We start from the raw sequence: 26,475 nt of genomic DNA, 5'->3' as shown, positions 1-26,475 counted from the left end.
AAAACTTGGGAGAGCAGGCACGCCCGGAGTTAGAACTGCCCGCATGCGCAGGAGAGGTGCCTGCGCTTTAGCGAAGAAGAGGTAAGTGTGACAGCCAATATATATAAATGTAACATACACATTTAAAAAAAATCACAAGATTTAATTAACCAACAAATAGTTTTAACTTCTTAAAATTTAGCAAGGGTTTGTTTACAGTAGCAGAGGTTAAGCTGTAGTACTTTTTAACATGTGAAATAGTATAAACAATGATAGCAAAGGGCTGGTGTCATAGCTTAAAAAGGGCTGGTGTCAGGATCCAGATCCAAACCCAGGACTGCTTCTGTGTCTGGCAGTATCACTTCCCACTAAGCTACCTGAAGTGCTGGATAACTCTCGGCCTGATTTCACAGCCTTCCTGATAGAGTGATGAACTCTGAACTTCCTGCTCCACCCCCAGACTTCCTATTTAAGCCCTACCTTTGGGTTTCTCATTTAAAAAATTATAAAGGACTTGTCCAAACTAACATTTCCCAGAAACTAAAATTTCTGGGGGCCATTTGCCAAAACATTTCTGGGCCTGTTCAAAGTGAATTACAATGATGACCCACTTCTTAACCTCCTGGGCAGTTCATTTCTGTCTGGTTTTCAATGTCTAAAAGCAGTACAGCATTGTTTTTCATGAAAATGTATTTTAAATATAATATAATAGTATGAGTATCATAAAGTTTGAAACATAAAATCATGTCAACATAAAAAATGAAATAAATAATAAAAAAAAAATTTGATAATAAATTTAATAATAAACTTTGACATGGTTTTGTGTTTCAAACTTTATTATACTCATACTATTATATTACACTGTAAAATACATTTTCATGAAGGACAATATTTTGATTTTAGACATATAAAACCAGTGTATTGCATTCAATACAGTTATTTTGTATTGAATGCAATACAAAATAATTTGAAATGCCCACCGCAAATGTTTGGGAACCAGAGGAGAATGTTCATGCCCCTAGATTAACAAGATAATTTATTTGGGATTTTCACTCTAACCAGGACCTAAGACATCCAGAGGCCATCCTGGAAGGAAGAGGACTGTAAGGATCCTAGGATCCAGATTCAATCCCAGGGTTGCTCTTTGCACTTAGCTACCTGAAGTGTTGGAAAGCTCCATGCTTGATTTCACAGTCTGTCTTCTCTGATAGCCAGGTTGTGATGAACTCTGAACTTCCTGCTCCTCCCCTGACTTCCTATGTAAGCCCTGCCTTGGATTCCCATTTGCCAGATTGGCGTGCTCCTGAAGATGTCTTGCCTTTGTTACTGCTGATGCATTGCTTTCTCTCCTACTAGCTTTGGCTTTATTGCTCCTCTAACCTGATCTCTCTGGAAACTGGCTTTGGCTTTCTCCCTGACTTTAATCCTGTCTCATTCCTGCATTGTTACATCTAGCTGTGTACACTGAACCCAGCATGTTTATCATTGTGGACCTGCTTGTTGCTACAGGTATTGGACTCTAAGCTTGTTCCCAGATGGTGACAGCCAACAGCTAGGTTCTTTTGGTGGTGGTGGTGGTGGGGGGGGGGGGGGGGGGGGGGGGGGGGGGGGGGGTGGTGTAATTTGAAAAGGGATAAGTAGAGAGAAAGAGGTTCTCACTCTCCCTGCTCTAACCAGGGTTCAAGAATGAGTTACCGTTGTATCGTCATATTTATGGTCCTGATTTATTAAAGCTCTCCAAGTCTCGAGAGGATACATTTTCATCAGTGATCCTGGGTTATCCAGCAAAACCTGGAATGGATTTCTTAAAAATCATTTGCTATTTATTAGCAAATGTGTTCAATCCTGGACTAGATCTATTCCAGGTTTGCTGGATCACCCAGGTTCCCTGATGAAAGTGTATCTTTTCCAACCTTGGAGAGCTTTAATGAATCAGGCCTTATGACTCTAGTTGATAACAGGAGAAATTCGTGTTCCACCAAGACAACAAATTTAGACAAGTTATACCCTGTTTTACAAAACAGGGTGCAGGCTTCCATATTTTTAACTTTAATACCTTTGTACAACCACTGTGACTTTGTGGAGGTTTGGTCTACTTCCACAGTATTGGAATATTAGTCTTGTTTACTAAGGGTACAGGCAACGTTTTTTGTAGCAGTGTTCATTTGTAGCTGGATTCTTTTATCATAAAACATCTTTTCTACCACGTTTATATGCATTTTTATGCACTTTTACAAATGTTTCAAAGCTTGCCTTTTAAAAGCTAAAAAAACTCCTATAATCGCCTATGACGCATTTTACCACGATTTGCCGCAGTTTTACATAAGTGTTTATAACTAGAGGGAAAATGAGGACAAGTATTCCCATTCATCTCATAGTGCTGAATGGCTGAGAAAAGGGAAACCCTGATGACGCTTGAGCCGTCATCAGGGTTTCCCTTCTGCATCCAAGAACACATGCCACAGCTCCCCTAGGGCTGTGGGAGCAATCAGGAAAGCGGAGCTGTCAGCGGGAAGAGCTCAGCTTAATGCTCCCCTCCGTGATAGGCTCAGAAAAAGGAAATCGGGATGACTCTTCAGCTGTCATCAGGGCCTCCCTTTGCTCAGCCATTCAGCACTAGAGTTGCCCTGGTTTACCCAAAGTGTAGTTATCAATAGGAAGAAGAGATTGTCTGTATATGTTGACAGGGCTGAGAAAAGTTATTGAGATTACCTTTAATATGGTGTGGTAATTGCATGGCAGGTGAAAATAAAAGCGAGGAAGATATTTTATATTGTATTTTATTAAAAGCTTTTTTAGCATCAGTGATCTCAAACATCAATTTCCTCAAATTTCTGATGGGTCAGCGAAATTTTGGCGAACCGATTTTGCAGACCTATCGGAAGTTCCAGAAAATCAGTACAGGAGGATTTTCAGAGATGCATTCATTCATGCAGCCCTGAGAATCCTCCTGTGTGCGATCCCCGGCCACTAAAGGGTAATTAACCTCTAGTGCCCGGGATTACAGTGGATTTCCAGGGCACTAGAGATTAATTAACCTCTAGTGCCCGGGATCGCAGTGGATTTCCTCTAGTGCCTGGGATTTCCTCTAATTAACCACTAGTGCCTGGGATCACAGTGGATTTCCAGGGCACCAGAGATAGATTACCTTCTAGTGCCCGGGATCGCAGTGGATTTCCAGGGCACTAGAGGTTAATTAACCTCTAGTTTCTTCTAGTCCCTGGGATTTCCTCTAATTAACCACTAGTGCCCGGGATCGCAGTGGATTTCCAGGGCACTAGAAGTTAATTAACCTCTAGTTTCCTCTAGTCCCCGGCATTTCCTCTAATTAACCACTAGTGCCTGGGATCACAGTGGATTTCCAGGGCACCAGAGAATAATTAACCTCTAGTGCCCGGTCATCTCAGTGTATTACCAGGGCTGCGTTTCATGCAGCCCTGGGAATCCTGTGTGCGCTTGAGTGTCATCAGGATTTTCCTTTCCTCAGCCAATCAGAGAGCACTAGAGGTTTTGAATGGGAACACTTGTCCCCATTTAACCTCTAGTGCTGGGGATTGCACACTGAGCTGATCAGTGAATGCAGCTGTGGCTGCATTCATTGACCATCACAGCCTGCAATTTTTTATTTGAAAAAAACATTTTTTTTTTAATTAAAATTTGATCTCAATCAGCAAATTTACACCGGCCGTTCTCGCTTACAATTTCAGTAAGCGAGAATGGCCAAATTCACTGCGAGATCGGGTTTTAAAAACTCGACTAAGCATAATAGAATGTTATGATCTATGTCAGCTCTATGGATGTAGATATATTGCGTTTACTTCAGATGCTAATTTGGGGGTAAAAGTGACTTGTCTAGGGCTAACTCAATAACAAAGGAGAGGGTATGAAAAGGGTGTTTAGTAAATTTATTTATGTATATACTTAGCAAAGAAATTGATTCATAACTGGCAGATAATCCTTTTCCACTGGTCCAAGGTCTTTGATTGATTTCATGGAGGAAAGGACTAGGAATTCCCAGTCTTCTACAGAATGGTCTACAAGGCTGATAACTTAAAGTTACTGAGTATACAATAATGTGAAATTCTTAGTGTTATAGAAAAAATACAGCATGTGTAGTCTCAGGATCTAGATTATGGATGTACCATACATCAATGAGCATATCTGTCAAGGTATTCTTAAAGTGCCCACAAGTGCATGGCAGAGAGGAAGGGGACCAGTCACAATTGAAACCTCTGCCACCTTGTGGCCTCTGCCAACCTCTGCCACCTCGTGTTCTTTCACCTTGTCAGGAGTTTGAAATGGCAGTGCAGATGCAGTTGAAAGTGCAGATTCTGAAGTACATAAGATACAGAGTGCAGGGATCAAGAGGAAGTCATGTACAGAGTGCAGGGATCAGGAGCAAGTCATGTACAGAGTGCAGGGATCAGGAGGAAGTCATGTACAGAGTGCAGGGATCAGGAAGGAGGAAGTCATGTACAGAGTGCAGGGATGAGGAGGAAGTCATGTACAGAGTGCAGGGATCAGGAGGAAGTCATGTACAGAGTGCAGGGGTGAAGAGTGCATAATAAGTAAAGGGGTCTGGGATGGGTATTGCATGGAGTGTGTAGAGGTCATTAGTTTGTAATTTAAGAGAATGCAGAAGACAGCAGTCTGTAATCCACAGACATGTTTACAATAACTTTTTTTTACCTGGGTATACTATCAGTATTTACTATGCTCTATCTATGGAAGAGCAATATTGTCACATTGTTCTGTAACCCTGATATTGTTTTCAAAAGCCTTTTTTTAAAAAGAACACTGCTGGCTATACAGGACAACACAAATCTTCTGGCAGGATAAATTGGCATGTTTTGCACATTAATGTTTATCAATATTTTTTATTGAAAAAACTATAGTATCCTGGTGCCACATCATTTCATTATAAATCTACATTCATTGCTTAAGTTCCACTGGACTTTTAAGGCACCAATTGTAAATCATTTCCATTTAGCATCATTTCTATATTAAAACCATAATTTATTTAGACATTAAAAAGTTACATGAAATATACAATTCATCTTGAACAACCACAAAATAAGTACATAGAAATATATCAATTTTGTCTTTCTTTTGGCGTTCTTTTCGACGCGTTCCACAGGTTGGCTTTCTCAGGAAAATTATGAGACATCAAAAAGTATTGATATATGTCACCCCATTAAAACCCATTAGGACTATCTGTCCATGGATGGGTCTTGGGAAAAATGTCACAGAACATAGCTAAACTTTAAAGAAACAATTGGAGATCTCTTATGGTTGAAACATTTTAGCAGGTAGGTATGATACCCTTCTTTTAAATCTTTTTATATTCTGCCATGTATTCCTAAATGATCTTCACAACGTCATGTCTTATCTGCTTGTTGATCCTTCCCCTGTGTCTGCACACATGCCATTTATATGCAAAGAGCTTTTGTGCACATTTATACTACACTGGTATACCAAAACACTTTAAATAGTATATTTGGGACCACAAGTGAACTAATAATATAAGGTTATTGTTAGGAGTTCATTATACTTTCATTGAGTTTCCAGTGAATTCACAAAGTCCTTAATAATATGGCCATGGTGGAAAACTGTTAAGAGAAAAAGCAGAAAAAGTGCAAATATTAGTAGATTCTTAGATTGTAAGCTCTTTGGGGCAGGGTCCTCTCCTCCTCTTGTCACTGTCTGTATCTGTCTGTCATTTGCAACCCCTATTAAATGTACAGCACTGCGTAATATCTTGGCACTATAAAAATACTGTTTGTTAATAATATTTATAATAATAATACTTTTATTAATAATCTAATGTACTCCCATTTTTTGTATCTGGGAGCTTCTAACAGTATTCCTGTTTTGGAAATAAAACTCAGATTGGCTCAGTGGGATTAGTACAGTGATGTGCGTTTGGATTGGCTAGCAGTTATCACAGGGGGTGGACCAGCCTAATACCACACAAGCTAATAAGCATGCTCATAGGTTGATCGGTGTTGTAATTGGCTGGTGGTGTCAGGGGAGGTCCTACTCAGTCAGTCAAAATGCCTCTTGTTGTTTTTATTGACAACAGCTTATAACCCAATGCTTACTAAGCATAGTTAGTGGTGGTGAATGAAATATAATGTGACGTGTGGCCTGTTTGTTAGATTTTTGGAGCTATTAGAGTTTGAAACAAGACTCTGGGGCTTTGCATATGCTTCAAGTCATAAAGTAATAGAAATTGACCTGTGAGCTGTACTTGTGGTAAAAAGTCTTTCTTGCTGACATGTAGCAGGCAGTGTGGTTGCAATAAGACCCAGGGGGCCACAGATAGATGTTGGAGCACAGAGGTTTGTTGGAGCATATGGATTATGGAAGCACAGGGGTTGCAATAATCGCAAAGGTCACAATACTACTTGACAAAGGGGAATGCAGCAATAGGAAGTGCAGTACCAATGTCGTGACATGTCCCATGAATACCAAGCATTGTTTGCAGCTGTCTCCTGACTGGTTGCAGCAGATGAGACTAGGAAGCCCCATGCACCAGGGGTAGTGCTTGGCACTGGATTGTGCGAGCACAACCTACTGTACTTTTTTTTACTTTACATTAGAAAATAAAAATTATACGATCATCCATGTTTATTTTTCATTCATGTGCTCAGTTTTCCACTAAGCACCAGAGGCACATAGGACTAAAACAAGAAAGGCTAACATTCTGCTGGGGTTAGGAAATGTCAGTGTTATCTGTACCATTGATGACAAATATTCTGCTGTCAATCGCTTAAGAAGGGGTTTTCTCTTTTGAATCTCTGATACAACAAGCAAAAGAAAATCTTCCCAACAGGACACAGAAAGCAAAAACAAAAAAAAAGAAGGAAAGTAAAAGAAACAACATAAGGATAACGACTTTTTAATGAAGGTAAATGTTTTCTAACAACACCGGTGTATTTATCCTATGCAGGGCACCTTTGTTTCATTCCCAGTGACCACGGGAGACTAACCTGCTCCTCTCCCTGGACCTCATCCACCAGACACAATTGTTTTCCCACACCTCCCCCAGGGACATTGTTTTTCTGCCATCTTTCTCTGCATACTATTGTTCCCTTCATAGGACATTCTTCCTCCCACAAACACTAATACAGGGCACTTTTCCTGCCACTATATCAAACAATGTTTTCTCCCACTGAGCCTATGCCACTGAGACCACTGATTTTGGGATATCACTTTCCATTGAATAAGGTCTTTTTTTTCTTTCCATTAACCAGCAATGAAAGAGGCTCTATGATACATTCTTCATATTGTTACACTCTGCACATTCTGTTGCACATTGCATTGTTCTGACTGTAGTATGTTACATACACCTAACCACCGCACTCTAAACATTATGTTTTGTATTGCCAAAGGGTTGTTTCCTTGTAGGTTTATGCAATTGAGAATCTCATGAATAGCACAGTAATAGAGTACCCTGTATCTACAATTACTTTGTTCATGTACAGTGCATACAAAATGTAGTCCTAGAATCTATTTAATCATTCTCCTTTAATCCACACCCAGTACCAAGCACAATTTACCCACGCCAGTTTTCTAAGAACAGCAACTTCCAAAGTCAGGAGGTTTGCCTATGTGACCCATAAGTGGAACCAAAAACATCCAAGGTCTTGCTCTTGGTGAAATATACAAAGTAATTGTACCCTGTAATGTAGATATTGCATACCTATTTTGTCCATCATTCTTGGCATCGCCTTCAGGATCTGCAGTGCATCTTGCTGGGTTGATGTCATCCTTTAGCACCAGGCTTTTATGTTCCCATGTTGGCTTTCTGCTTTCTTAAACCCCATGTCGCTAGCAATGCTAGGACTGTGGCTAGGTTAGATAATGATGTCCATGGATGATTCAAGAAGCAAAAAGGGAAGTAGATGTGAGATGCATCGTTGGCAGCATGGATAGAGCAGCCTACAACAGAAAGGTGAGTAAAGCTACAAAGAATGTCTAATGAGCAAATAGAAAGTACCCATTGAAAGAAAAAAATGGGTTTCTGAGTCTGTTTGGAGGCAAATGCCAGAGTTCTTGCTTTAACTGGTCATAATTGATCACATTTACCTGTTCTGAAATGTTAAATTCATTCACAGCCTATCCAATTCTTCAGTTATACCAGGTAGTACAGTCACCAAGGGAAGTGTCAAAGTAGATGCTGATTGTTCAAGAACAGGATAGAAGGTGTGAAAGTTCTGAAACCACCCTGTTCCTGTTATAATTACAAGTCTCCTTTATTCAGATTTTCTTACCACCAAGGATGAACTTTAATTACAAGTATCTACAACTGATAAAGGAATGTTTGCATAGATCATTACCTCTTAGATAACATGGGTTTACACAAAGCCTGTAAACAGCCAAGACAAGAACAGAATAAAACAGTGTATATTATATGCAAAACTGCTTTTTTTCTTGCTTTGGTCTAACAAAATAATATCTGTCATTAAGTTGACATTAAGCTCTAATAAATAAATTTGGGTTAAATCCCTGTCAGTCTGACTCTTCCAAATAGTTTGCCAGGTATGTTCTAATGCCTAAAGTACAAACGGACATATTCCTTTGTTCCACAACAAAATGGGCAATGTATTACTCCCTAAATGACAATATTTGATCTTCAGTATATGGAGGAAGTGACAATAGTCAAGGAATCGTTAGGTTTCAGACAGTGTAGGGAGTATGGCTGTTTCTCTAGGGATAGATGATGGGTGGGTTGTTATTTGTAGTTACATACCCTGGCACCCTTCCCTTATACGCCTAAAAATAGGAAATTATGTAAGGTGCTTTTAAGCTGTAAGATTATGTAATTAATAACATTACCAATATCCTCACTTTTCAAATAGATAAAAAGTGAGGCCTGGAGCAGATAACAAAGTGAAAAATCAGTGGAAGGCCTGCAAGACTGGGAAGGGATGGGAGCAGGCATGGTAAGGGTTAAGAGTTAACATAGAAAAGGGGGTGAGTTGCTGAATTAGTATGCCGGGAAGTGATGTACAGGGGGAAGTGAGAAGAGGAGTGAAAAGGGGGGTGAGCCGGAAAGGGAGGGTCTTTTTTCAGCATGACGGAGAGAAGGAAGGAAGTTTTTGTGAGCTGAGCACATCACTGGAGCACATGGCAGACATCGATGCTTTGCTGGCGCAATTGAGAGCAGCTGCAGAGGATTGGGGGCCTGGCTGCTGGATCAGGTAGAGACTGCTCCACAGGGGGTTGCTTTAGTCCCCACAGTCGGGGGAGCGGACGCACGACGGCCTCGGAGATCTAGACCTCCGGTGCGCCTGAGTCCTGAACCCCCTAGGGCTCGCCGCCGCACTAGGAGCGGGTGACTGCTGCTGAGGCTGGGACAGCTGAGACAGCTGAGAGGAATCCTCAGTAATAGAAGAACCAGCAAGGGGGGGGAAGCGGCTTCCCGATCCTGGGTGGTCCAGAAGTGCCTGAGCAGGAGGCTGAAGAGGACCTGTTGGTGGGAGAGCTTGCGGCCGGTGAGTGCCTGTTTGGGGGACGGTTTAGGGGGGCTCCCTGGGCGAGGTCAGCAGGGGGAGTGGGGGACTCAGGAGGGACTCCATGTGCAGGATCAGCGGTTGGGGCAGGGGGGCGGGGGGACGGGAAGCAGAGTAGAAGGGGCAGGGGGAGGGCTGCGACAGGAAGCCATGGACGCGGGAGCCACGGCGGCAGGGAGGCCACCCCAGGCAGGTGAGTTGGCGACAACGGCTGTAGGTGATGTAGCAAAACGGGAGGTATATGTGTGTTTTGAAGTGCCACTGGGGGCGCACTTGCGGCAGGAGACAAAGGAACAAATCTGGAAAGGTGAGTATGTGGATCTTTTTACATTGTTGCCGCTGGAGTGTTTTCAATTGGATCAGTTGCAAGGTCAGTGGTGGAAGGAAGAGAAGTTGAAGCGGCACAGGTTGATCCCGCGGAGTTGCTAATTGGTTGCAAGCATTTGCGATCTTCGCCAGTGTGTTTTCAGTTATTTGGATGCCATTGGGGAGGCACATAGGACGTATGGGGGGGTGGCGTGGCTCAGATATGACGAGCAGTTTAGGCAGCGGAAAGCTTTTGGTACATCAATTCGGTGGGACCACAAGGACATTGGTTTGTGGGTGAAGCTGATGACAGCGGAGGGGATCGGGGGGCGTGCAGCCCTTTTTTGGAGGGGGGGGGCGGTGGTCCGTCACCTTTCGGGCCCTCGGCCTTCCATAAAAAAGGGGTGTGTTGGCAAGTTCGGCCAGGCGTGCCGTTTCAAGCACAAATGTGCAAAATGTGGGGGCATGCATGGAGCGGCCCGCTGTTTTCGAGCAGGTGGTGGAAGGGGGTCGAACGCCACTGGAAAGAGGGATGACGCCGGTGAAGGTAGGTCCAATGCCGCCTTTCCTAAGTAGGTATTCGGACCGGGCGGCTGGTAAACTGTTGGAAGAGGGGTTCACAGAGGGTTTTTGGATTTCTTGCTCATTGAAGGAGCTCACCCCATTGGCAAGGAATTTGAAGTCAGCAAGATTACACCCGGATGTGGTGGGAGAAAAATTGAGGAAGGAGGTGGGGTTGGACAGGATGGGAGGGGGACCTTCCCAACGCGACTGGTGGAGGACTTGGGGATTACTCCTTTAGGGGTGGTGCCCAAAAAGGAGCCGAACAAATTTCCGCTCATTCACCTTTTGTCTTTCCCGGCCGGTGCGTCAGTGAGGCGATTGACCCCTGCCTTTGTTCCGTATCCTATATGTCGTTCGACAGCGCACTAAAATGGGTGCGTAAGTATGGCAGAGGAGCCCTGTTGGAAAAGGCGGACACAGAGGCGCCTTTCGGTTGTTACTGGTGCACCCAGATAGTCAGCGTTTTTTGGGTTGCACGCGGGAAGGAGCCTTCTATGTGGAGCGCTGTCTGCCGATGGGGTGCTCTTTGTCGTGTGCACTGTTCGAAACTTTTAGTTCGTTTTTTAGAAGGGACAGTGCGGGAGGTAGCTAGGGTAGATTCCGTCATCCATTACCTGGACGATTTTCTTTTCATTGGGCCATTGGCGGCGGCTACAGCTGGAGTAAGTTGCCCAGGGCATTTTATTCGTCTGCGCAAGGACTTGAGGGAGGATTTAGAGGTTTGGAAGAGATTTTTGAACGAGTACAATGAGATGTCAGTTTGGTTAGTGGGGCCAGGGGCAGAGCAGCAAGGTGTCCCGTGCCCTCAGGAACTGTGGAAGATCCCCTTGGCATGGTAGCGTGTATGATTCGGCGTTCAGTGAGTTTGGCTACATGGTTGGCGTATTCTGCGGTATGGAAAGAATGGTGGGATTTTTGTGAGGAATGTGGGGGGGCCAAGTCAGAAGAGGATTTTAAGGGGGTGCTGATTTATTTTTTTTTGTCGCTGTTTTGAGAAGGGGGTGTCCGTGGCTGTTATGAATAAAAAATTAGCAGGCTTTGCCTTCCTGTTCAAATTAATGGGGTTGAAGGATTTGAGTAAGGAGTTTTTAGTGCAATAAGAGGTGAAGGGGTTTAGGAGGGGGAGTAAGAATGGATGGGAGAAGGCTGGTGTCGTTCTCCTTGTTGATAGCATTGGTGAAGAGGTTACAGGGGATCTCTGATAATAGTTATGGGAGGGCGTTGTTCACGAGAGTGGCGTTTTTTATGAGAGAGGCGTTCGTTTTAGCCTTTTTTAGAGGTTTTAGGATTGGGGAGCTGGTCAGCCAGGCAAAAAAGAAGCCAGGAGGGATTCAGGTGAGTAATGTGGGATGTAACGGTAAGCAAATTAGGATTCGTTTGGCCAGGTCAAAAACAGACCAGGGGGTTAAGGGGATGGATATTGTTTTAAAGAGTTTGGGTGGGGGTTTGGTGTGTCTGGTGGAGGCTGTGGAGGGAATTTTTGGCGATTAGCCTTGGGTGTTGGCCCTTTTGCTGCACGCTGATGGTTTGGCATTATCGAGATATCAGTTTATGGCAGTTTTTAGAAGATGTTTATGGGAGGAGGGGGTGGAGGCAAAAAACTTTTCCTTCCATTCTTTCAGAATAGGGGCAGCTACTGAGGCAGCTCAGTGGGGCCTTGGGGAGGAGGTTATTCAGCNCATTGGTCGCTGGGAATCTCANCGCTTTAGGTCATACGTGCGGCCGCATATGCTGTGATGGGCCGGGGGGTTGGTTTTTCGTAAGGGATGGCTGGTATCTTGTTGTGAATAATTTTGTTATTCTGTTTTAGGTGGTTCCCAGTGTCTTGTTTGGATCATCGGGCACTCCAATGTGAGCCAGACGAGCAGCATTACGGCCAGATGGGCAGCAGCTGGGTTTCCCTCGTGCTGAAGTTTTAATTCGGTGGATTGGAGTTCCCGGGATGTAATGGAGTAGGCTGCTGGCAGAGGTTCGTTGGTATTTGCAGTGGGATAGGAGTCCAAATGTGTTGGTGTTGCACGTGGGGGGGGAATGATTTGGGGAAGAGGCCAGTTAGGGAATTATCCAGGGACATTAGGTGGGACGTGCTTAGACTGCTTACTTTGTTGCCGAGTATCATAGCGGCGAGGCGCTCGGTTAATGGCCCAGATGAATAAAGCTAGGGTTAAGCCTAACAAATTGGTGGGGGGCTTTGTTGCACGGAATGGGGGGAGGTAGTCCGGCATAGGGAGTTGGAAGAAGACTTAGGGTTGTACTTGGAGGCTGACGGGGTGCACTTGTCTGATGTGGGTATGGATCTGTGGTATCTAGGTTTGCAGAAAGGACTTCAGAGAGCGGTCAAGGTGTGACGGAGCGCACAAGGACAAGGTGTCGCTCTTGTGGCGCAGTGGCGGTGAGGTCCTCGAGGGAAGGTATTGTATTGGACTGTTTCAGTGGTGGTGAGGGTCTCATCAATGGTATGGGACCCTCAGTACGGTTGGTGTTGGGAGTGTTAAATTGTTTTGTTGTAGGGCTGTAAGTGCTGCAGCTATTGTTCCCGAGCTTGATGTGCGGCTGGGAGCCTTACATATCACGGCGGTGCAGACCCATTAGGTGCAAGGGGTTACAATAGTGGGGCCTTCGAGGACCAGTAATCAGGGGGTGTGTTTAGGAAAGGATGTTTTATTAATGTATTGGTTACAGTTATTTGTGAATATTTGTAAGTTGTTATTATTTGTTGATTATGTGTTTATATATTGTTATTTATGGTTAATATTATGGTTATTTATTAAAAGAGTTAATATTTAATTCAGTTATTTGTTAATAAATGGCCCAAAGGGGCCATTTACCTAAGTTGTAGTCTCACTGTGTGTTTGAGATAAAGGGGGTGGGGTAGGGGGAAGAGGAGTGGGGGATGCGGGAACTTAGCCCTATCACTGTCATGTACATAGAAATATTATTTCATGTTTGAAAAGAATAGGAGGCTTTGTCATATTTTTTATTTTTGTCTGTTACCCTGCTGAGATTTACTTTTCTTTATCTTCTGGTAAACACTGTCACCAATTCAGAAAGCAAGGGGAGAATCTAAACATTTTGGGATTTATTTAAAAAGCAGTAAAGCTTACATTCATGAAAATATTCCCTGTTGGAGAATCAATTGCTGCCTTTAAGAATACATGCACCTGAAAGATAATGGAATTATTAGTAAGATTCACTGCTTTATAAATAGACTCCCATTGAGTTTTCAATAGAGTAAAGAGTGATGTGAATTTTTCAATGAGGACAAATGTTTTTGTGACCCCTCTTTGAGATGAGTGTTCCTTTCACTTTGTACAGATTGTCTCCTACTTTCTGTTGCTTCTCCAAAAAGAAAGTGAATAAAAATCTTCTAAATGAGACATAGGCAGCAAAAAGGACCCTTTTAAATACATTTTCAGATTGTTTATGTTTTAGAGAAAATCTAAAAAAGTAAATGGCATTACATTGAATGTGCTTTTTTTCTGAACTCTTCTTGAAAAAAGCAGTGACTGTGCCATGAGACTCAAAGTTGAGAGATTATCCAAGACACTGAGACCCTGCTGATGGTAAGTCTCAAAAGATTTGTAGTGAGATGTGACAATGTGACTATTGTGCTGTTTACTGATCTCCTTGCTGGATAGGAAACTGTATCTGAGACCTGCAGTGCAAGGATGTCTCTGCTTCAGCCATACTATGGTATGTGTTTTCTGCTGCTTATTTGCCTTGAAACACCTTGAAAATTCCCCCAGTAGTCCACATGAAGGTAGTTCTAACATAATGGAAAAAAGAACAGCCTCTATAGCCTGATACAGTGCAAAAGCATGATTCGTCAGCATTTGGAAAAATGTCACCTGTAGGGAGACTATAGGCAGTGCAAATTACTAATCATTTGTCCTCTGCATTCTCTTTGGCAACCACTTCAATAGTCCAGGTTCTATTGAAAAGGAATTTTTTGTATTTATTTTAATACCCATGTATGTTTTTAAATACTATATACCCATTATTTCTTCTTTACTTTCTTACTTTTCTTTTTGCCTATCTTGCATTTCACAGACATGACACCTGTGCAGTAGGTATAATACCTGTTACAGTCACTAACAGCCAAAAAGACCCTTTTAGTGAAACTGCAAAAAGCGTTATCATTGCAAAAGGAACATTACAGTAACTGGTAATAAGGCAAAAGGCTATGTGAAAAAATGGCATTACCCTTTACGTGAAAACACTATTCTGTGGGCAGCAATATTATTGAACACATTTGAGCCTGACTGCAATGTCACCCAAGTTCTCATGAAAAGTTTTCATTGCCTCTGAATATCATATACAGTATAAGTATGTTCTTATGTAGTGCACACCTATTATTATGTGTCGGGATTGTGATACCACACAACAAAGGGCATTTCTGCTACTGTAGGCAAACGTTACAAGGGGACATTATTTTAACACGTCTTTTTGTGGCCAGTACAGCAGATAGGCAGATACAGAAGGTTTAAAGAAAACAAAAAACAAAACAAAAATATCTAAAAAAATTAAAAAGAAAGAGCTCACATTTTGGGGTTAATAAACTTCTTTTACTTAAATTTCATCCAAGATTTTCATATTTTCTAATTTAAATTTTTTAAATGCGTGAATCATGGTTTTGGGGAAAGACCCCCTTTAGGTTTACTGTCTCTTTAAGCAAACTTTTTTTTTTGTTAATTAAGGCTTTTAAGCTTTTTCTATTCAGCTGCCGCCTGCACATTTTCCCTGCATATCAGAAAAGATCAATATATAAACATGTGTGGTTTGGAAGAGCACAGATTAGAGGTTTATTTTTAACTTGCATCTGTACAAAAGATTTTTATACACTCAATGTACCCAGCCCTGTTGTTCCCTTCTCAAGAACACTAGGAAAATGGTTAATGTTCCCTGCTTTCAGAGCATACATATTCATAATTGTTAAAGTGGTAACAATCTGCTGGAGAAGTAAGTACATGTTCAGTTTTACTTTTTTTTGCAGTGCAAAAGGTTGTTTACTTTAACAGGGAATAGAGACATAGACAAACACATAGAAGTTCACCACCACCCGCTTTGGTGTGGTCTTGGATATTACCACCAGTCTTAGCACTGACATCATATAGCTGACTCCCTTCTGTAAGAAATATTGTCTAATGCCATAGAAGCCTGAAGGCGATCAAGTTCTAAATGACTTCCCATAACATGAATAACTCCTTCATCTGGTACGCCTCCTACAGCTTCCTCCTCCTCATCCTCCTCTTGGCTGAGAAGTGCCAGCTCATTTTCATAGCAGAAGGCGCTTGGGGAAGGTAAAGCAGTTATACGACTCTCATGCAATTCTCGTGCACTACAGACAGGGGTTCCTGGCACCTGATAGGTTTTGTGAAAGTGGGAATAATCCACTTTGTAATGATTCTTCTCTTCAAATACAACAGGCTCAAACCTGTGTCCCCAACGGATTTCACTTGCTAGGTATGAACTGCGAGCTTGAGTTGTCATAGCTGTCGCCTCCACCATGCCTTCCAAAATAACAACAATCTCAAAGTCTTCTCCTTCTAATTGCTCCTTTCCCATTGTATAGAGAGGGCTCTCCTCATCAATCTCATGCACAATAATGATTGGTGAAACCAGAAAGATACGATCCAGCCCGCTGTCATATCCCACATTTAGGTCCCGCTGATCCACGGGGAGATACTCACCCTCTTGGGTAACATAGGGTCGGATCAGTTGTGCTCTGACATGGGCTTCAACAATGTGACTTTTGCGTAGATTTCCAACTCTCCACATTAGACAAAGCTTTCCATCTCTTAGGGCAATTACAGCATGATGACTAAAAAGTAGTGTCTGGGCTCGTTTTTTGGGTCGAGCCATTTTGGCCATTATTGTACCAATCATGAATGAGTCAATGAGGCAGCCAAGGATGGATTGTGCCACAACAGCAAGGATGGCTAAAGGGCATTCATCAGTTACACAACGGAAGCCATACCCTATTGTAGTTTGTGTCTCTACTGAGAAGAGAAAAGCTTCAACAAAACTATTAACATGCATCAGACATGGTTTTGGTGGGCCTGATCTCCCTGCAATCACACTACTACCAACAGCAAAGTCCCCATGAAGAAATGCAATGCACCAGAAGAGGAAGGCAAAGAAAAGCCATGATGCTAAGAAAGCAGCTGAGAAGATGAGCAGCATGTATCGCCAACGTGTATCCACACATGTCGTAAAAATGTCCGCCATGTACCGTTGTGATTTGTTGCTGAGATTTGCAAAGTAGACGTTACACTGACCATTCTTTTTAACAAAACGATTACGTCTTTTCCGCCGTGAATGGGGGTGGTGAAGGGAAGATGACCAGTGACCATTAAGACCCAGAGATGGCATATGGAGGCCTTCTTCATCTGTGGATACAATGCTGTACCTACTGCAAAAGACAAAGAAAATGGTCATCAGAAACAGATACATTTTGATATGCAGACAGTAATAATGCAGGACAATGTTATGTAAAGTGTAGGACAATGGTTTTATTCCTGTTTGTATCTTTTTCCTACACAGTACTAAATGGAGATTGCAACTGCTTCTTTCACTGCTAGGGAATTTTTGCCCCCAGTACCGAGTTTAGCTGATATTTTACAAATTAGATCCCACCACCAGCACTCACCTCACTTTCTATTGTTGATGTTAGCAGTTAGGTGCCCCTTTATTGGATGGCTGCCTGCAGCTCACCCACATACCACAACTAAAATACTCCATACGAGAAGACAACACTTTTTATAATTAATATTATTATTATTATTATATATTTTTCTTCCCCTGCTGAATCACTGTCATTTACTCCTACTAAGACAGACAGAGATATCATAATCATTGTGCATATGAAAGTCCTGGAAAATACATTTCAAGCTTCTATCACACCATTCACTCCATTCGGACATCTGGAAACACCAGCAGTACGTCCAAATTGATATCAGTCTCACTATCAAATCACTTACAAGTAGCAATTCAGTATCACAAGGCTCTTAATGCGGTAAAAAGCCCCAGCAATAATACTAAGTCTCCCCTTACCCCTGAGAAAGCCCGGTTCGGGCGAAACGCGTCAGGTGGGACACCTGATAACGCCATCGCTAACCTAGTATGATACTAAACTATATTTTTATTTTTTTGCGAAACTAGTGGTTATATGTTAGCCTAGGATTAGGTTATAGAGACACAGCTCTGATTCTTTTAAATTATGTTGTGGAACAATAACATTTTGTGTATTTAAATTTAACTCTGGTTGCCCTGCAAAAGCCTGGCTTTCCCTCCCTCCTCTTCTTCTTTTCCTCCCACAGATACACGATAGGTAATCACAGGCTGGGCAAATAGGAGTCCACTGCTCTTGTATTATTTATTGGTGCTTTTCTTTCAGATGGAAGAAACTAACAAACTACTGCCCCTCCAGAAAACAGAGCTTACAAGATTGTTTTGCATGTGCATTAACCCATTGGTATCTGCTTTTTATAATACGTGTAGTGACCCTTCCCTAGTGTTCAGTGTATGTGCTTCAACATTTAAGTGACTACTTTCCAAAGTACGAGGATTAACTCTTTGAAGACCAGTCTCCAAAGTATGTGCATCACATTCTCAGGAATTCCTTCCTAGGGAATGTTAAATTACCTTCTTAATATCGTTAGCATTCATTTCCTAGTCATTTGGTTTCAGAGATAAGTGGGCAGTCTCCAGGGTATGTGTTGGCAAAGAAGCACTGGAACAAAACAGTTTAGGTGTGAAGGAGTGTATTACTGCATAAAGAGTTTACTACTAGTGTATGTAGCTGTGCACATATTCTCATTTACATTGGGCTACATAGCTACATAGACAGACTGCATGCTGGAAACCTTGTAAATATAACCTCTTATTTTATGGATCCCCCAGTGGAACCCTTGCCCTAGTTGTTTGGTGCGGGAAATGCCACATGTTTTTTGATGATGGAATCCAATAAAGCTTGTTGCAGCTAGTGTATACCTAAACTGCAGTATGGGCTTTCACTACCATTATTATTACTAGCAATCTTCAATTTAGGGTGATGTTCCCCTTGAGATATTGGGCCTGATTTATTAAAGCTCTCCAAGGCTGGAGAGAATACACTTTCATTAATGAAGCTGGGTGATCAAGCAAACCTGGAATGGATTTCTTCAAAGTAATTTGCTATTTGCTTGAAATGCTTTGAATCCTGGACCAGATCCATTCCAGGTTTGCTAGATCACCCAGCTTCACTGATGAAAGTGTATTCTCCCCAGCCTTGCAGAGCTTTATTAAATCAGGCCCAGTGAATCAAGGCTTCTAATATTGCAGTTAATTAACTCTTCAGTTTGTAAACCTCTGAGTAACCAGTCCTTTAAGTGCACACCTCAACTCCTTAAAAAACTATTTCAAGTTTATGTAATGTCATGTACAAATAATTGATTTTAAATAATTTATGCATATGTGATGTGCTCTGTATTGCTTAGAATAATAGTATCTACCTAAATTGAATCATGCCTACACAACCAACCAGTAATTCTAGAAGGTCAGCATTCCCAAATCAATAAAACACTTTATTCCAGCATAATCAAAGCATAGAATGTTTTATTATTGAGAAAATAAAGGGGATTTTCTTGATATGGAACTGTTATTAGACATCTGTGCACATGGTTTGTCCACCTTATTCCTTTACTCAAGAAACTATTCTGTAGTGAGCTGAATTCTTTCTGTGGGCTATACAAGCAACATCATGGATTTTCCCAAGGAATCATTTACTAAAACAGTTAATTTGAAATATTTAATATTGACCCATGCTATATCTCTTGCATCTATTTGTAGCAATAGAGACTGTTGAAAGCACTTTAACAGTTACATCTTGTATTACAGATCTCTAATAAGGATCATCTGCCTGGATTAGATTCACAAACCACATCGTGAACCATGTAGATATCTATAGGGGAAATTAAATTAATACAAATTTCAGTTTATTTGAAGGGCTGATAAGCAAGTAGCTGGTGGATGTCCTAAAATAAAACAGGGAAATAGCACGTTTATAGCTGGGCACCTGCTCATCAGGTCAGGAAGGAAAAACATGTATAGGCAGTTGGTAACTGATGAGGAAAATCCTTGCCAGTTATATACAATGCAAATAAGGATATTATTATTCTGTGTCTTTTGCAATCAATTTCAAAGTTAATTGAAGGGATAGTAAACAAAAGTTTCCACTTTGTCCAGGGACCCATTCTGCCTTAGTTCATTCTAGGGCTGGTTTATCAATTCCTTCAAATTATTGGGTCATGTGACATGGTCAGTCATTGCTTTAATAATTGTTCCTAAATGTAATTTTTTTTTTACGTTTCAGAGCCAAATGGGGTTCTCTTTGAATTCTCCTTCTTCTTCTGCCTTCCTTCTACTCTTTCCTTACTCTATCCAAAACAAAAAAGGTTTTTGACTTGACATACACTATAAATGTGTGATTCACAGTCTGTATTCATTTACCAGGATGTTATGGAATGACTTATTTTTCTATTGACTAATGTCAACCATTGGAAAAGAAAGAAAGTTTAAAGAATGTAACAAGAGGTGAAGCCAATCTCTGCACACCTATCTCCCGGATTGCTTGGCTATCACTCCTCTACTAACAAACATTAAATGACTACTCCCCCTACGGAATACTAATGAAGAAAGCTTCTTGCTGGTTAACAGTGGCAGCCATTTTACACTGATAATTCAGCTCATTTGTAGAACAGTAGTGGTAATGAAAGGGAAATAAATTGTCCTCTTCATTTCTCCTGGACTACTGTTAACTTTATGTGAGGGGCCGTCACATCTCCAAGGCAGACTTTTTCAAGCTGTGTTTCTTATGTAATACAGGATCCTATTTTTTGCTCCTAAATGCTTTATCAAGAACCATCTGTGACTGTTCTGCACACAGCATAACTCAGTTGCCTTGGCAACCTACGGCCCTGGTGGTGTCTAACAGGAGCTCAGGGCTGTAATTTCAGCATCAGTTGCAGGCAGGGACACGACGGGGGACCCAAATGCACCTTATTCTGTCACATCCCCCAACCTCTTGGCCCACGCACCCCTGACTCACCCCTTTCTCCATACACTGTGAGTGGGGGAGTGATGTCACCCCATGACATCATGATGGGATGATGGCAAGCACTGTGTAGCAAGGAATATTTAAATAGACTTTATTGCCTTTACACTTTTGCTATTTGCTCATTGTATAAAATATACTAATCATTTTTACTTTAACAGATAAGTACTCACATATAAAAGTCACACTGTGATTATCAATAAATTAAATACCGCTGTGGAAAAAACTTTAAATCCTTGTTTGAATTCTAAGATTTGGAAGGTTAGAAAGTGCTGATTTAAGAGGAACTATACTCAATAATAAAAACAAAAAAAAAACACACCTACCTTCAATCCCACAGGTCAGTCCGATCACTCTGGGGGTGTCAGGCATCTGGTACCGCGTCGTCTTGTCATCTGTCCTTGAGCCAGTGCTCGGGGCGCCGTCATCCTTGTCTTCTCTTCCTGGTTCTTCATCCTACGTCGCCCGACCCAGGCGCGAGATCAGGTGAGGTAGAATGAAAAAACAAATTGCCGATCACACTGTGCATGCGTGAGATTAGCAAATTTTTCTCTTTGGGCAAAAAGGCTCCTTCTGCGCATGCCCAAGGTGCGTGACGTAGGCTTTGTGCTCCCATTCATTCCAGGCTAAGTGCCCGAGAACTAGGGGGAAGTGCTGCACCTTTTTTTTTAAAAAAAAAGGGTGTTGCAACTAAAAAAAACAAAACAAAAAAACTGAAATTTTACCTTACATAAAAGGGTTCTCTGCCTTTTGAAATTTCTGAGTATAGGTAAGCTTTAAGTACTGTGAAAATAACTATATTAGCAAATGGAGATATCTGAATTTTTTTTGTTTATTAATTGTAACGGATTTTGTTTTCACAATAAAACCAATGGATGAAGCATTTGTTGGAGGCACAAAAATGTCAGGTAAAAATACTCAATGTATTTCTTGCATTTCTGAGGTCCACAATGCAAAGGACAAGACCTATAATTCTCTGATGCACAGAAGAAGTGTAGGTAAAGCCGTAGAAAACAATTGTGATTGGTTGCCAAAAGTTGCAGCTTCAGCACAAGCAGTCAAATATACCGGGAACAATAAGGCATAAAGCACTGCTTGCACCTTCAAGCACCCTTCTCTACATTCACCTGGCATAACACATTTTTCACTTCAAGGGCATCTGCCAGTTCAGTTAATTAGTGTACACTGGCATTGGTGCTTTGCTACTTACCCTGTCTTTGTGAAGCACTTTTTTAAGGTTTGGAAGGCAATGTTTGAACTTTCATATCAATTAGACTATTAGACAAAATTGAAAACTGATGGTGGCAGAACATATACAAACATTGCTTTCAGGTACTGGTAGTGCACTATTACAAGAGAAATATAAGAGATGCCATTGCTGACATTCAAAAAAAAAATCTTTATAAATATGTTGACCCCTGTTCATAACAGAATGGTCTACTACCAAAGCCAGAACAATATTCTGATGCAAGGCGGTAAAAGGCCACTAGGTGTCACTCTGGAGGACTAGTTGCTACTATTGTATACTTGTAAATAATAATTACCTGTTATCATAGAGTTCATGTTAGCTTGGTCAGAAACCCCAGACTGGAGGACTATGAGTGATATAAAAGGAGGATTCCAGGAAGTTCTGTCAGAATTGGAGCACCGGGCCACCTATACAGAAGTGCTTGCTGCTGGTGGATTTTATGGGATCTCCCAGACCAGAGAAGGAAACTTACAGACAAGTGTGCCATATTCTTCTAGGGGGATTATTGATGAACATGTACTCCGTGTTACTATTAGGTCTGGTCACAGAGTTATACCTGACCCCTTTGTTAGTATTATATGCACAGTGCTGAGCAGATACAGGTCTGTAGAATTGTGTGCGTGTGAAGTGATTCACCTTGAAATTACACTATTAGGTGAATCTGTATTAGAGTGAATATACAGCTACCAGTACTCTGAATAGCTGTAGTCTCCTATTGGTCTGGTAGCTTAGTTAGAAGTTAGTGCAGAGCTTATTAAACAGAATAGGATAGAGCCAGGTTAGGCAAGTGTTGCTACATCAGGAGCTAGGAGTGTGGATGCAGCAGCAGGATGGAGACTCCTTGGGACAGATTTTCTTTTTTGCAAAGAGGGCCAGATTTGGTTAGGTGAAAACGTGTTTGGGCCGACCATTCTGCACGTACTCTGGGTTAGTGTGGGTGTGGTCTGCGTGGGTCCTGCACAGCACACGCCCACCAGGGTGACGTGAGGGATTCCCTGAGTCCGGTGTCAGTGCCGGCTCCGTGCAAAATACGTTCTTGGAATCAGTGTGGGCATGGTCCGTGTGGGTCCCCCACAGCACACACCCACTTAAAAAAAAAGGGTATTCCCTGTGCACACTCCTGTCCTGCCGATTATGCCCGCCGGGTAGCGGGATGATAATTGAAAGCTAGTTATCAATATAAAATTGTTTTTTTGTACGTATTTTATACTGTGGTCAACAGTGCTGGTGGGCTGCAAATTATTGATTTTATGATTTTATGACAGAGGCTGCGGGCCAGTGGAAATCTAAACACAGGCTACAATAGGCCTTTGGGCTGGACTTTGGCCATGCCTGCCTTAGGGCTTGAGTACCATTGTTACATAGAATTCCTCAGAGACAAGCTACTCTTTAAGCTGTTCCAGGGCCCATTGTGGAGGATCTCCTCATCAGCACCATTCTGACATCTGCGCTCATTGCTTGTTTAGATTACTGGTTAATTTCCCAGAAAATGAATCTTCTCGGCTCTCAGAGGTCTTATCCTGGGTGTATCCAAACCCATAAACAAATCCCCTTTTCCACATAGCGAAGGCTCTAGTTCTCCCTGAAACCTAAAGGTTTAGCGCCATAGCCTGTTTGGAGTGGACCATCTCATATAACCCCCCTCCCCCAAACAGGGCTACACATGCAAAAAAAAGAAACGAATTTCCCACAAAAGTTTTTTCAGCATAACTATGGGCCCTCAGCCAGCTTTTCTTGTTATTGTACTCTGCTACTGGATCTAGTACAGGGGTGGGCAAACTTTTTCACTCAGGGGAAACAATCTGATCTAAAATTTGACAGATAGGCTGGGCCGATTGGGGAGTGGGTGGGGTTATGCCATCATGACTGCCATCACTGAATGTAACGTCATGATGGCATAACCCCCCCCCCCCCCCCTTGGATAAGATTGTGAAAGATACTTTCCAACGCCAAAAGTCTAATGTGTGTACCCAGCCCAAAACCAGATTCACAATAACCGGCTCCCGACCGCGCATGCATCCCCCAGAGTGTCATCATTATGACATAACACCACCCACTCTCCCATTGCAGATGTGAGCCTACGATGGGAGAGTGGGCGGGTTGTTCTGCTCACTTCCCCGAGCCAGGGATTTGTACAGGAGACATGGTCCGCGGCTCTGGCTAGTGCGGCCCCCCAGTGGGGTCCTTCTCCTGACCCTGCTCAGGGGGACACCGGCCACGGACCGTGGCCTGTTGAACTCTCTCTGCTTCAGCAGAACCGCTGAAGTAGAGAGAGAGTTCAACGGGCTGCATAAAAAAGCCTAATGGGTCGTCTATGGCCCGGGGGCCGTAGTTTGCCAATGCCTGACCTAGAAGCATATAAAATACTCAATACTTTCAGGTAGGGTGGAGCATGTGACTTACTATCTTTTCTTTCATGTGATAATTGTGGTGGGGGGAGACTCCTCAGTCCTGTATAAGCTCTGACTACTGCAACTCAATTACTAAGTAACGATTACTACTGTATGATGGTGTGAAGGGGGAATTAAAGCAAACCTGTTGCTTTGCCCTTTGTAAGGAAAACACAAATTGGCATTAAACCCACATTAAACCCACCTCCCTTGTTTCCGTGGACATGCTGATCTTAGCCCATTCTTTTTTTAGGTTCAGGATCTTTTCTCATCTTGACTAGATGGGCTGCAATGATGTAACTTCCACAAGATAAAAATTCACTGGCACGAATTATGCAGAAAATATACACTGAACTGGGGATGCGCAATACAGTGTAAATTCTACACAATAATGCAAACGGGTAAATCTGCCTGCTCAAATTTTTTAATTTTTAGTTTAATTTCACTTTAAACATTTGTAATGCATCCTTTTCACCCCATTCTCAGCATTTTGCCTAATATAGCAAGAATGAGAGCAGCAATAACACTTTTTTAAGTGCTGCTTCACACCGAAATGTATCTTGTAATTAGCTTATCAAATGATTTAAATCATAATATTTCCATAGAAACTATCATATTATTTGATTCCTATTTCATCTCTGTATTTTGAGAAGATCTACATGTAATTGGTGCGGATTGTATCCTTGCTACGGTTTACCCTTTCTAAAAAAGAATGTTATTGAAAGTAAGCAGAAAATAAATGAACAAGTATGAGCATGCACATGAACACTAGCCATAATTACATTATTTCAATTCCTATTAAAAACACTATAAAATGGCCTCAGTCCTTCAGCAAATCCTTGGACTCTATTTAATAAGGCAGAATGGATACTACTTTTTTTCGTGATCATTGTCACTACAGCAGATTAGGACAAAAAGCCTAGATTTCCGATCTCATAGAGGAGGAGAAGAACAAAACAATGATTTATTCAGAAAAAATACTTATTTCTTTATTATCTACTCAAAGGAACTTTTAGCATAATTTATAAGCTGAGCTCCAGGCAAACAGCTAAATACATGTTAAATAGAGATGGATAAAATCGAGTATATGAAATACATACAACAGAGCTGTTTTAGCTGCCATACTATCTAGACAGAAAGTCCATTCAGTTCTGAGATTTATACCTACCTGCACACAATACAAGTTAGGTGACTTAAACCACTAAAATGAAAATAAACTGAGATACTAACGCTAGTTGGATTTCTAAAAATACATTTAACATTTAATATATTTGTGTCTTTTATTTTTGGTAAAAAAAAGAATACCCAGTGGAAATTGTTGCCTTATTTTACATATGTACATAGGCACGTATTACGGGATGTACTTGAAAATTTTTACCAACTGATTTGCCATTTACTCATTTTTTTTACATCTCCCAATCTTGTTTTATTTGTTAACATTCCTTTTTAAACATGATTTTCACCTTCCTGCAACAACAAAAGTTCACAGAACAAAAGTAGCCCCACATAAGATTACCATGGTTTTGCACAAAAGTAAATGTCATACCTAAGACTTTGTGGCTCACAGCTAATGTTAAAAAGCCATAAAGAATAAAAAAGGGCATTCCAAAAATATAAAAATGAAATATCACCTTCATCATTTGAAAATTTTAAAGACTATAACAAAAGATGTGAAAAGGGAATACAATCTACAAAACTTCAAAATGAAAGACAAAGAATTGCAAAAGATAGTAAGGCAAACCCCCACATTTTTAATAAATAGGTTATTAGCAAAAAGATCAGATCTGTGCATGTAGGCCCCTTAAAGGATGTCTCGGGGTTGGTAATTGAGGGTAGAGGAAAGAAAAACACTCTGTGTACACAAAGAAAAATGGCAGCGCTCAAGTCCAAATTTCTTATAGCGATGTCACTGTCTTAAATGAGCTACAATGGCTCAAAATTGATATGACTTGGAAACAGTTGGATAAAATAAAGGTTTATAAAGTACCAGGACCTGATGGATTACATTTACGTATCTTCAAAGAGCTGAGCTCAGTCATTTCAAAGCCATAATTAGTGATAGCATGGCTTCAAGAAAGACAGAAGTTGTCAATCAAATTTACTCTCTTTTTATGAGGAGGTAAGTAAACAGGTAGACAGTGGAATAGCAGTTGATATAGTGTACTTGGACTTTGCTAAAGCATTTGACACTGTACCCCACAGACTGTTAATATGCAAATTAGGGTCGATAGGTTTAGAACAGTCAATCTGTAAATGGATGGAGAACTGGCCTAAAGACCGCATCCAGAGAGTTGTAATTAATGATTCATACTCGGAATGGTCCAAGGCTATTAGTGGTGTACCCCAGGGTTCAGTGTTGGGACCTTTACTGTTTAA

At 41.5% G+C, this 26,475-nt stretch overlaps 1 protein-coding gene across 1 annotated transcript in view; it reads right to left on the bottom strand.

The window, feature by feature from the left end:
* Positions 1 to 12,121: 12,121 nt before the first annotated feature.
* Positions 12,122 to 26,475, bottom strand: part of KCNJ4 (potassium inwardly rectifying channel subfamily J member 4) — a 72,615-nt gene continuing 58,261 nt past the window's right edge. The window contains exon 3 of the mRNA XM_072421129.1: positions 12,122 to 16,779. Coding sequence (XP_072277230.1) covers positions 15,474 to 16,779 — 1,306 coding nt within the window. The 3' untranslated portion in view covers positions 12,122 to 15,473. The remainder of the gene's footprint in view (positions 16,780 to 26,475) is intronic.

The sequence above is a fragment of the Pyxicephalus adspersus genome, chromosome 8 (assembly GCF_032062135.1).
Source record: "Pyxicephalus adspersus chromosome 8, UCB_Pads_2.0, whole genome shotgun sequence".
In the NCBI taxonomy this organism is placed as follows: Eukaryota; Metazoa; Chordata; class Amphibia; order Anura; family Pyxicephalidae; genus Pyxicephalus; species Pyxicephalus adspersus.
This window is presented reverse-complemented; position numbering and strand designations above follow the sequence as displayed.